The following is a 12774-nucleotide window of genomic DNA, read 5'->3' as shown; positions in this document are numbered from 1 at the left end:
TCCCCTTTATTTTTAAGTTCACGAGTGAGCCTATCTGCTTTGAAATGTAACTAATTCTTTAATTTAGGAAGAGGGAGGGCAGACCAGCAAATCAAAGGAAAAAAATGTATCTCAGACTATGCACTGTATCACAAACACATCATTTGTTGCTTGAATACAACAAAGGAGTTTCAGTCAGATGAAAGACACCAGGAAGCACACTGTTGAACAGTATATTCTGTACTCTCCCCTTGCTAGATTTGATGAGTCAATTTTCATAGCAACTAAAGGATATGTTAGAGTTGAATAATAGTGAACTAACCTGATTATCCTTAGGCATTTAAGATCGGTGCCAAAGACTGGGGAGGAAGCTTAAAACTAAACAAAAACACCTGGAAAATAATCTAAACATCTGCATGTATATTGGGAAGCCACGATTTCTAATAAAATGAAAGATCCACACATTATAGACACATAATTCAAAATGTAAGCTCACCTGTTGGAGTATACCTTTTGTTATTTTTTAAGGAGGAAAACATGTAGTGCCTCAAATCTTCCATATAGGGTAGTTGCACATAAGCCAAACACTAGAACAAAATAGAAGAACATGGCAAGAAAATGCAGTTGGAATAAAAGCATGTTGTGGATTTAAAACAACAAGAAGAAGTAATAGAATGTAAATTACTATTTACCGTATTTTTTGGAGTATAAGATGCACCCCCCCCAAAAAAAAGTGGATGAAAATTTCAGTGTGTCTTATAGACCAAATAGGGACCCATTTTTGGGGTCTCAAACCCTCGCACATTACATTTTCACCCTCCCTGACCCCCAGAAACACTCTATAGTGCTCCGCATGGCTCATTTTAGCCAAAAACCCATTTTCGGGCTCCGAACCCTCCATGCATCGCATTTCCCTGGCCTCCAGAAGCACTCTGCAGGCCAAAAATGGGCATGTTTTTGGCAAAAACGGGACACAAGGAAGATATGGGAGGCCAAAAATGGGCCTGTTTTTTGCTTGCAAAGTGCTTCTGGGGTCCAGGGAAGGCCAAAATGTGACACGCAGAGGCCTATGTTTTTTCTTGTTTTCTTCCTCTTGTAGTCTGAAAAATACGGTAATTAAAACATTCAATATAGTACAGGAAGGTAGGCTGGGTAACCGGGCCATCACTCTCTCACACTCAGCCCAACCCATGTCAAGGGTTATTATTTGAGGAAATTAAGAGGAAGGAGCATTAGGTATGTTTGCCATCTTGTGTTATTTATAAAAAAACACAGGAATCAAAATATCACCATCATTATCCTGGTCTGGACTGTATTTTTTGGAAGACTATAACCAGTATCAACTACTCTCAATACACAGAGACTTTTCTTCTTGTATTCAATCCTTCATACAATCTTAAATTATTTACTTTCATATCTGATACTTTGCATCAGAAGAACTTGACATTAGTGGTCACCTTAAATAATTTTACTCTAGATGAACCAAGCCTTAGATATTTATACTGACAGAAGCTGTGTTCCTTAGCTTTTCTAGAGTATAATTGCCTCTGCCTCCTAAATTGCTCCTACAGACAATTTTACTTTAACAAGAATTGGGGCACTATCCTTTAGGATGACAACTGATAGACTAACCTTCCACACAAACGCTGTACTTGATTGATTCTGCATTGCATGTGCTATTATAATACTCATTTCCGTACATAGCCAATAATCATTGAAACTCAGCCTTAATTAATACTAATTTAACTGCTTCTGATTATGGCTTTCCTTCTATATGTTCAAATCTCAGAAATCGTTTTAAAAGGTTACAAAATTCTTATTTGACGGTCTTGGCTTTTAGACACCACCTGGTGCATCTTTCTATTTATTAATTGTTCATGTGTTATGCCTTATTTTATTTCTTTTATTCTTATGTTTGCTGTACTTTACTTTTATGACTGGTCTTGAGCTATAAATAAATAAAGTAAAATAAAATAAAATTGCTATTTTATGTACTTCCGATTTATTCTAACCAACTCTTAGTACGTCCCCCATTGTTAAATGTAAATGCTGCAGAGATGACACAGCAGTACAAATATTTTTGCTGGACTTACCCACTGAACAGTATAATAGGATACAAAAATGGCTTCTTGTATGAATCATAATGGTTTGCTGACTGAGTCATAATGGCCTGAGTCATACATAATGTCAAGCCATAAAGGTGGGTTCACATGTTGTTCTAATGAAAAAGCAACCCTAAAACGAACTCTGTTATTCTTTAATGACAAATATTATGTGTAACACAAACCTCACAGTGATGCAGAATTTATTTCAGTGACACAGCAACTGCATAAAGACTTTTTAAAAACTCCTCTGAAAATTGATCCAGATTCAAAATGAAAAGCCCTACTATTAGAACAATATGAGGTCTAAAATCTTTTGAAAATATTAATCTGAAATTCTCCATTCTTTCTGCGATTTATCCTATTTAGTGTTCTTTTTCTCTGCTCTAATGATAGGCGATTGAATAGAATGGAGGAAATCTTCATAAACATTATTGCTCTGAATTATATTCCTACACTCTTCAGTCATTAATATTACCTCATATTCATTCTTGATTAGTGGAAAGGCTGCTCCAACCTGTGGGTGCGATCTCCGATCATAAACATACCGTACTATAGCCACCATGTCCAACTCATTTAAAGCATTAATTAGGGCAGAAAGTGCAACTGCAGCAGCCTGTAAAAAAAAACAACCCTCAGTTATTTCTAATGTCATTAGAACTTAGCAATTGGAATATTAATGAAGAATCAAAGAAATGAAGACACATTTCACCTAGAACTAAACTCTTAGCTTCTGACTTGAAGTTCAGCTTTGGCTCTTCAAAAGCTTAGCAAACCATTATATGGCAGAGTCAGGTCACAAAATCAAGATTTCAGTTAAGATGCTATCTTTAAAACATGTGGTAATTATCTTCCCAAAGTTGCTTTGGATGAAAAGTTAATGCAACAAAAAAGATACATAAACCCCTCAGTAAAAGATAATTTCAATCCCATGTGGTCACCATCTATTCACTATTTATAGCATTTCTCAAAAAGACTAACCTCATGTGAACAAATATTCTTTTAGACAGAACTATTCAGTATGGATACCTAAAATTTATCTCTTTTCTAGATTATATATATATCCCCGCCCCCGCTCTCTCTCCAACATACCCAATAAATACAAATACTTTCTTGGTGTTATTTGCTCTTGGATTAAAACTGGGTTGTTTTTCAACTCCATGCTGTTCTCATTATTCCTATAGTAACTGAGCTTTCTTTCATTTTGCGAAACTAAATGGAAAATTGTCAACTCAGCTTTTGTTCAGTAAGCTGACTGTTTAAAAATACATGAATAATTTATCCAGTATTAAGCTTAGTTTATCTCACCTCATCATCCTTTGCTGCGAAGACTTTCAGGACTTGGTTCCCCATATATCGGTATGTCTGAACCTAGAATGTTGCCAGAAAGTTAGCTATGATACTGAGCTCCTTAAGGAAGCAAGTGCAAGTGTTAAGAAGGCCAACCCAGCATTTGAAAGATTAAATGGAAAAGGGTGTTATATTGTAATACATAGCTTTTTTAAGGAGTTGGCTTGACAATAGTTGGTATAGACCTGTGTTCTCAACCTTGGCTGTTAGAAGATGTGTGGGCTTCAACTCTCAGGTGCTGGCTGGAGAACTCTGGGAGTTGAAGTCCGCACATCTTCAAGTTGCCAAAGTTGAGAAACACTGAGGTAGACAGACCGACAGACAAACTGTTTATACATACATACATACATACATACATACATACATACATACACACACACACACACACACACACACCTCTGTGTGTGTGTGTGTGTGTGTGTATGTGTGTTCCAGCATAACTCTGGAACACTGTGAGCAATTTCAACCAAACTTGGTACAAAGATGACTTACTCTCTGAAAACAAATACTATTGGGGAGGGGGGTAAGACACCCCTAACACCTCTTGGGATGAGTGTTCTGTTAAGATACAGCCTGTTGTGTCTTAAAATGACTTCTACTGTACAGCACAGTGGAATTGCCATGGTAATGGCTTCACAGTACTCCACAAGGAGGCTCCCTCTGGTAAGGGGGAAAATCCAACATTAGAAATTACGTTTGGTCTGGACATTTTCCCTCTATAAATAAATACCTGGGAAATGCCAAGTTATCAACTAGTTGTAAGCTAAAGATGGATAATCCACAGAAGCCATTTTTCAATTTTCAGTGACCCCCAGAATGAGTAAATCCAAGATGGTCCTATTTTGGGGATGTCCTTTAGCTATGCCATTCTTAAAGGTGAGTGAGAAGCCTCACGAATAAATAAGCTCAGTGAAGAATTTTGAGAGTAAATAAAAAGCCCTAACCCAAAAACATCTCCACGAAGAAAACTAGGCACAGGACTATTATATGGAATAAGTTTAAACAAAACTAACTCTTTCCAAAAATACTTTCCCAGGAAACTAAAAGTACCAGTTCACCCATAAAAACATTTAGAAATATGATAATGACGATAAGTTGGGAAAAGATACTGGGAAGGAAAGGAAGTTCCAGGAAAGCAAAAGAAAATTAACTTCCTAGAAAGAAAGTATACTGCCTTTTTTCCCTTCAAAACCCCCTATTTTCTTTGAAGGTCTGTCCCACTACAGAGCTACCCTAATGGGCTCCCCAAACTTACTATGCACATGATGATTTATATCCAATTAAATGCAATGCTATATCCAATCATATGTGTATTCTAGGCTTGCCTTTGTTTTCAGTGCTGTCAATAAACCAATGTATGCTTCAGTATCAAATGTCCTACTATTTGGTTTAAGCAAATTCCCTTTAGGGTAAATGGTTCTACTACATCATCCTAAACTAGAGCTAAAAGGTAATGAAAAGTACTCAAGAGAGTGTTTAAGCCCTGTTTAAACAACAGACCTAGTAATTTTTCAAAACAGCATTAAATCTGTGTTTATAAGGAACACACATAAAATCTGACAACCACTGTGGGAAGTATCAATCAAGCGTTGAGATGAATAAATATGTAGCAGTAGCAATAGCACATGAACTTATATACCGCTTCACAGTGCTTTACAGCCCTCTCAAAGCAGTTTACAGAGTCAGCATATTGCCCCCAACAATCTGGGTCTTCATTTTATAGATCTCAGAAGGATAGAAGGCTGAGTCAAATACCTGTGGAAACAGGGATCTGGTCTCTCCTGTAGTTTAAGCCAAAATGGGGGAAGTGAAGAATAATCATGGGTATGTTTTGCTTTGTGTGAACCTTTTCTAACAACTTTGGTTGCCTCAAAAATGCTACACAACGCTAATATCAAGCAGATTTTTTTCCTTTCTGATTCCTTTCTGATTCCTTTATTAGTTTCAATAAATACTTTTACCACTATTTCTATTATGGAGACAAATGGGGCATTTAAGCTATGAGCTTTGAAAAATGATTCAGTAAAGCCTGTGAGCTTCTCGGATTTCAGCATGCAGTGCTAATTTTTTTATTATAGTATCCACAGATTTCTAATTGGGACAAACAGCAGGAGGTGGGAGTGGGAGGCACCGTGCTACGGTGGTTCTCCTCCTACCTCTCGGACAGGTCGCAGTCGGTGTTAGTGGGAGGGCAGAGATCGTCCCCAAGGCCCCTAAATTATGGGGTGCCGCAGGGTTCGGTCTTATCCCCCCTACTATTCAACATCTACATGAAACCGCTGGGAGAGATCATCCGCAGGCACGGGATTAGATACCATCAATATGCGGACGATACTCAATTGTATCTGTCCGCCCCGTGCCAAATCAATGAAGCGGTTGATGTGATGTGCCGGGGTCTTGAGGCCGTTATGGACTGGATGAGGGCTAACAAGCTTGTGCTCAACCCAGAAAAGACCGAGTGGCTGTTGTGTTTTCCTCCCAAAGATTTGGCCAATATTCCAACACTCAGGCTGGGGGGTCAAATTTTACACCCCTCAGAGAGGGTCCGCAACTTGGGAGTCCTCCTGGACCCACAGCTGTCATTCGACCACCATTTAACGGCTGTGACCAGGGGGGCATTCGCCCAGGTACGCCTGGTGCGCCAGTTGCGACCCTACCTGAATCGGGAGGCTCTCACAACAGTCACTCGGGCCCTTGTGACCTCTAGGCTGGAATACTGCAATGTGCTCTACATGGGGCTGCCCTTGAGGAGCATCCGGCGACTTCAGCTAGTGCAGAACGCAGCCGCGCGAGTGATAGCGGGTGCACCTCGATTCACCCGCATTACACCTATCCTCCGCGAGCTGCGCTGGCTGCCTGTCGATCTCCGGATGCGCTTCAAGGTGCTGTTAATCACCCATAAAGCCCTACATGGCAGTGGATCTGGATACTTGAGAGACCGCCTTCTGCCGATTACCTCCCTACGACCCATAAGATCCCACAGACTAGGCCTCCTCCGTATTCCATCGGCCAGCCAGTGTCGGCTGGCAACTACAAGGAGGAGGGCCTTCTCAGCAGTGGCCCCGACCCTTTGGAACGAGCTCCCTGTGGAGATTCGTACCCTCTCCACCGTCCCAGCCTTCCGCACAGCCTTGAAGAACTGGCTCGCCCGCCAGGCCTGGGGATAAGGACTCCTACCCCGCCCGAATGATGAATGTATGTTGTTTACTATTTTAGTATATGTTGTCATCTTAATGTGTATTCCCCCTTCCCTGGTTTTCTGTGAGCCGCCCTGAGTCCCCTCAGGGAAAAGGGCGGCCTACAAATTCTAATAAAAAAAAAAAAAAAAAAAAAAGGAGGAGGACTTCACCATACACAATATACATGGAAGGAGAACATATCACATAATTATAATATAAACCAATTTGAAAGCACTATTTCTGTCACAAATTAGTAGTCAGATAATCTGCAACTCATCTGTAGCAATCTGTCTGGCCTGTTTAAATATGCAATTGGATAACACCTGAATTTTGGACACACCAGAGAAGATCGGCAGAATCCCAAAACAGCAAAGCATTTCCCATCCGTCCTATATTTCATCTGTTCCTCATCCACTTTAGAGAAAGGAATGATGTCACTCCCATACCTGAATCCTACAAAATTAAAGAATGATTTCCCATGTTAATGGATGTTCTTCTAAGAAAATCTAAAATAGGCAGTGAGAGTGGATATGATGAACATATGATGAGTTAGCCTTCGGTGGAAAGCCCTTTCTGATGAAACTGGACTGAATTTTCATTAAAATAAAGATAGGGGAACAAAATGGCAGAAGAATATTCTTAGTGGCAAGTATCTAAACAGAAATTTCTTTTCTATTATTTCATAATTTCTTTTATATGGACCCACTCGCCTCATCAAAATTCTTTTCACTTGGTTTCACACCAAGTTATTGCAACTTAAAATATTTAGGGAACTAGGAAGAAGACTGTCTTGCAACTTAAAATATTTAGGGAACTAGGAAGAAGACTGTCCTATGCAAATGGTCTACTACACAATGGTTTTGGTGGTTGATGATTTTGAAAAGTTTGATAAACTTTCTGTATATTTAATTGTGAACATGTACCCCAAAACCATTTTTAATTTTCTCCTTCCTGGAATGCATATCACATTAACCTATTCTGTCACAAATCATAAATCTGCTTGCTTTGACTTACTATATTTCATCCCAATGTTTATGCCACAGGGTACACACAAAATGGAAAATGAGTTTCATTTTGAACTCAAAACAATCACATTTCAAAGTTCTGCCAAAGATTGGTCACAGTTCAGCAGAAGCTAAACCTGGAACACCTGTGTTTGGGTCAGATAAAACTTGCAGATATCACACAGTGATTTTATAGAGTAAGTAGGGCAACATTGATGAGCTTTCCCCCCTCATCTTTCAGAACTTGGCTTTCCTTCCTCCTTGACTCCTGTCAGCTACCATCATCCTTGCTTCCCCACCCCTTATCCTCCCAAACTACTGTACATTTTGATCCATATCCAGGACAAAGCATCTCTATTGTAACACATTGTGTGTGAGTGTGTGGGTTGTTGTGAAGGATTGACACGCAGGAGCCATGTATGCAAGACAGATCTTTATTAGTACCAGATGACAAGCGATTCAAAGATTCTCCCTGCAACTGTCAGGGTATTTATACTAGCCAGAAGCAACTGTCAAGCCCAACTGTCACGAGGCCAGCCAATCAGATGCTGTGCCTTGACCAACCAATTAGAACGCAACACAGGTTGTTGCTGGGTTATAACACTCCTTCCCCCCAGTTATTTGTATAATAACCATTCAATTGTGTGTTGTACAATTCATTTACATTTTTGTCTTCCTGTTTTACCATTTGCAATTGTGTTCTCTCCTTCCCCCCAGTCAACCTGATAACTGTAACCACTTGTAACCACTTTAATGTAATGCTTAACTTTGTAACAGAAGTAGAAATTTAGCAACTCTGTCCAGGAACATTCTGGGCTAGTAGCTTAAATTAGTTTTGAAAATTACATTTGCAATAACAAGCAACTTTGAAAATTACATTTGCATATTTCCCCACGTTAAGTGAATTATTTTTTTTATTAATACGATTCAAACAGCAGTTCCCCCATTTTTATTCCAAACCAGTTCCTTGAATGTACTATTAGCAATTCTGTTTCTCTTCCTCCTCCCTCCAGTAATTTTCATATTACGTTGCTCACATTTCACATTTTATTTCTTTATTTACATCTTTTTTTTTTCTATTTTTCCCTCACAATCCTGCGCATGCCCAATGAATTCCCCAGTCCAGGCTCGTTGAAGGCCTCGAGCAGAGTGGGAAGCAGGTTTGTATCTTAGGAGACAAGCAGGACAGGAGGATTTCAGGCCCTGGAGGCAGCTAAGACAGGGAACGACGGAAGGCCGAGGAGGCGTCGGGAGTCCGAGAAGGCAGGCTTCTCCTTTCCTTCGTTGAGGCGCGGAGCTGAGGCCAGGAGGCCGAGGAAGCAAGGCAGGAGACGGATGGCAGGGACACGCTTCAGTCCTCCTCCTTCTTCCTCTCTCTCTCTCCTGGTCAGGCAGGCATCGCGGGGAGGAATTCGTGCCCTGGAGGCAGCGAAGTGGAGACAGGGGCTTTGAGATGCTTGCAGAGGCATCGCAGGGAGGAATTCGTGCCCTGGAGGCAGGAAGGCAGGAAGGCAGGCCCTGGAGGCCTATAGGCGCCGAAGGCTTGCAATGAGCGGCTTCGGCAGGAGTTGAGGCACGGCGGCAAGGCTCGCAGTGGGCGCAGGCAGCACGGCCGGAGAACGGAGGCAGCGACAGGCTTCTGGCTGTCCTGTGGCTCCTTACTAGTTGGCTGATGTTTTTTTGGCTCCTGCGGGAATCGCATATCAATCCCACCCTCGTCGCCAGTATTGTAACACATTGTGTGTGAGTGTGGGTTGTTGTTGTGAGGGAATTGACACGCAGGAGCCATGTATGCAAGACAGATCTTTATTAGTCCCAGATGACAAGCGATTCAAAGATTCTCCCTGCAACTGTCAGGGTATTTATACTAGCCAGAAGCAACTGTCAAGCCCAACTTGACAGGTTGTTGCTGGGTTATAACACTCTCCATTTTGTTCCATGTCCAGATTACATTTTTTGGTTCAGGCATGAGACACATGAAATGAGGTATTTCACCCTGAGAACAATTTATGTGTAAACCATTTTCACACTCTAATTCTGCCACATTCACTAAGTGCACTGATTTTTTATTCTTTCCTTTTGCAAAATTAGAATCAGTGGCAAAACAAATCAGCAGAAGATTCAGAAAAGCGCTCGGAGGAATTTGCAGAACAAAAGGCGGTAAGATACACTAGTGTCCCATGAAAAAATGAACAATCTACTGAGCAAATATGCAGGGGTTTTTCCCCTAAATTTTCTTTTCTTTTATTATTTAGCTTTGAAAAACAGCAAGGCTGCAACTTTATTTGCATCGCACGGTTTCACAAAAATGGATACCTGCCACCTAAAGTCCTTAGAGATCCAAGCCATATTTGTGGAATATCTAAAAAAAGAGTAAAAATCTGGGTGCGTCTTATACACTGAATACAGCATTTTTGGCCTCCTGAAACCCCACCCCTTTGCAAAAATAGCATTGCATAGCCTTTAGGAGGCTTCCAGCGTGCTCCTGGGGGCTGGGGAGGGCAAAAATGAGCAAAAAGCAGGCCTGTTTTTTGCTTGTTTGTGCCCCACAGTCCCCAGGAGCACTCTGGAAGCCTCCTAAAGGCTATGCAATGCCATTTTTTTGACTAAAAATGGGCTCATTTTTGTGAAAAATGGGCCATTTTTTGCTCCTTTTTTGCCCTCCCAGCCTCCAGGAACACTCTGGAAGCCTCCCGAAGGCTATTCATGCTTCTTTTTTGACAAAAAATGGGCCCATTTTCACGAAAAATGGGCCGTTTTTGGGAGGTCTGCAGAGTGCAAAACCTTTTTTAAAAAAATTTGCCTCTTCAAAATCTTGGTGCATCTTATATACTCTGATGTATCTTATACTCCGAAAAATAGAGTATATCTTAGAAACTTTTTCTGGGAGTGTCCCAATTTTCAAGGATTTGGCAAATACAAAAGAGGGGGGAGGAGGAGGAAACTCTTTCCTGTTGCAGGTGTGAAATCTGCTTCTCCAATATTAGCTATCACTCACTGACCACAGTTGGGACCAGCAACTAAATGGAAAATCATCTGAATGCTACGCAGTTATTTCCCATTCTGTCAGTAAGCAAGCCACCAAGGTTGTTAAGCAAGGCATCTTGTGACCACAATTTATGATTTTACTGTTGTGTTCTCCATTAACTCCGTTTACTGGAAGCCAATTGTGAACAGCACAAATTGCAATCATATGGCCACAGGATGTTGCAATGGCTTTAAATGTGCACCAGTTGCAAAGCACCCCAAAGGGCGATCACAGGACTGTGGGACATTGCAAGGATCATAATGTGAGGATTGGTTGTAAAACTGTTTTTTTAACATCATCGTAAGGTTCAACAGTCATTAAACAAGAAAGTCAGTATGTGAGGACTACCTGTATGTATATTTACTATCTACCCATGTCAGTATGAAGAACCTGCTCTTAGCTAACTGCAGGATAACTGCAGAAATCTATAGTCAGGCCTAGAAGAGAAATCTGACAAAATGTCAGACAGACTATACAGACACAATAAAACATTTTCCTCTTGTCTGAACTGAGCAAAATAATGGATTGTAAAAAGACTCACAGCCTTCCCTGGAAAACGCTGAACTCATACCTTGAATAACATCTTCTTTCTGAACTTCTGTTTCATCATCATCATCCAAACAATAAACTGTTTCTTTCTGGATATCCTCTTTTTTATAAGTCTTGGCATCAACAACTATCCAGGATTTTTTCACATTTTCCTCTGTGAACTTGGAACCACATTGAGAGAAAGAGAAACAAGGGGTTTAACTTTAATTTATGAATAAAAAACAAACCTCACCTATTAGATTTTACTGCCTAGAATTACAGGTGACAGAATAATGGAATGATCTTATTTAACAGTATAACTTTCATTGATTACAAGAGATCAGAGCATGTCTATAAAGCTGTCTTTATTATACTGCTTAAATACAATATATTTATAAATGCGAAAAGTTTTCCAAATGAATTAAGGAAAACTGTTAATTCCTAATAGTTTCGCAACTCCAAGGCATCTGATTTCTCCAAATTAATATGACATTTAGAAACCAGATTATGAGTTTTTGTCTGATTTATTAAAAATGCCTGCATTCTAGCTGTCTCAGCTACTCCATTTAATACTTGAACATGTATTTAGCTCAGATCAGTTATTTTGGCAATGTCTGAATGTGAAACTAATTAGTCCTCGATATGGATATTAGTCCCATTTTACTTGGCAACTCTGTTGGACTGTGTCCAGCTTTGCTAACACTGGATTAAAATGAGTTCTAGTCACTTACTGTTTTGTAGGCCACAATCCTGATAGACAAGTTAGAACCAATTGTAAGCTGGCAGGGCCATGGCATAGGTCTCCGTTCAACTTTCTTAAACACTGAAAGACGCTCCAGACTCTCCCTTTAATAAGCAAACATGGAGGAAATGAGACTCAGTTAAAAAACAAGAACAATTTCACAATCAGCAATTCTGTTTGCCCATTTTCACAAACTATTTGTTGGGCACTTATTAGCTGTCCAGTCCCAAAAACCACACCTAAATTATGGTCTAAATATTATGTTTTCAGATTGTCTAACACAGAGGGATCAAGCAATCACTTCTCCATCTGCTCACTAATCTCTGGGTTAGAACTGACATATTTTTCATGGGTAGAAATCTGACAAAATCCACATATGGCAGCAAATGCAATGCTTCTTCCATAGAGATTATTCACAAATTCAGATTCCATTTATCAAGTCCTATGTATGAATGCACATTACAGTACTAAACTTGTGACATCAGGTAAGGATCCATCACAGGTGTCAAACTTGAAACGTCATGTTGTTGTCACTTCCCCTCCCACTTTGCTAAGCTGGGTGTAGGCGTGGCCAGCATGTGATGCATCCAGCCCACAGGCCGCGAGTTTTTTTAGCAGTAGACTTATATACCGCTTCATAGGCCTTTCAGGCCTCTCTAAGCGGTTTACAGAGAGTCAGCATATTGCCCCCAACAATCTGGGTCCTCATTTTACCCACCTCGGAAGGATGGAAGGCTGAGTCAACCCTGAGCCGGTGAGATTTGAACCGCTGACCTGCTGATCTAGCAGTAGCCTGCAGTGCTGCATTTAACCACTGCGCCACCTTGGCTCTACATTCTCTCTGTTTGTGTCTTGATTAACA

The 12774-nt window shown here is 40.4% G+C and overlaps 1 protein-coding gene across 4 annotated transcripts in view; it reads right to left on the bottom strand.

The window, feature by feature from the left end:
- The window catches only part of XRCC5 (X-ray repair cross complementing 5), a 77179-nt gene that overhangs the window by 51294 nt on the left and 13111 nt on the right, over positions 1 to 12774 (bottom strand). For all 4 annotated transcript variants that reach the window (XM_087712430.1, XM_087712433.1, XM_087712442.1 and 1 more), the window contains exons 7-12: positions 11902 to 12016; positions 11214 to 11352; positions 6951 to 7063; positions 3390 to 3452; positions 2560 to 2697; positions 476 to 566 (exon numbers count right to left, since the gene is read on the bottom strand). In XM_087712430.1, the coding sequence (XP_087568556.1) occupies positions 476 to 566; positions 2560 to 2697; positions 3390 to 3452; positions 6951 to 7063; positions 11214 to 11352; positions 11902 to 12016 (659 nt within the window). The remainder of the gene's footprint in view (positions 1 to 475; positions 567 to 2559; positions 2698 to 3389; positions 3453 to 6950; positions 7064 to 11213; positions 11353 to 11901; positions 12017 to 12774) is intronic.

The sequence above is a fragment of the Thamnophis sirtalis genome, unplaced genomic scaffold, assembly GCF_051295495.1.
Source record: "Thamnophis sirtalis isolate CommonGarterSnake01/CBP01778 unplaced genomic scaffold, rThaSir2_p1.2 scaffold_1, whole genome shotgun sequence".
Lineage (NCBI taxonomy): Eukaryota > Metazoa > Chordata > Lepidosauria > Squamata > Natricidae > Thamnophis > Thamnophis sirtalis.
The sequence above is the reverse complement of the archived record's forward strand: the minus strand, read 5'-3'. Positions and strand labels throughout refer to the sequence as shown.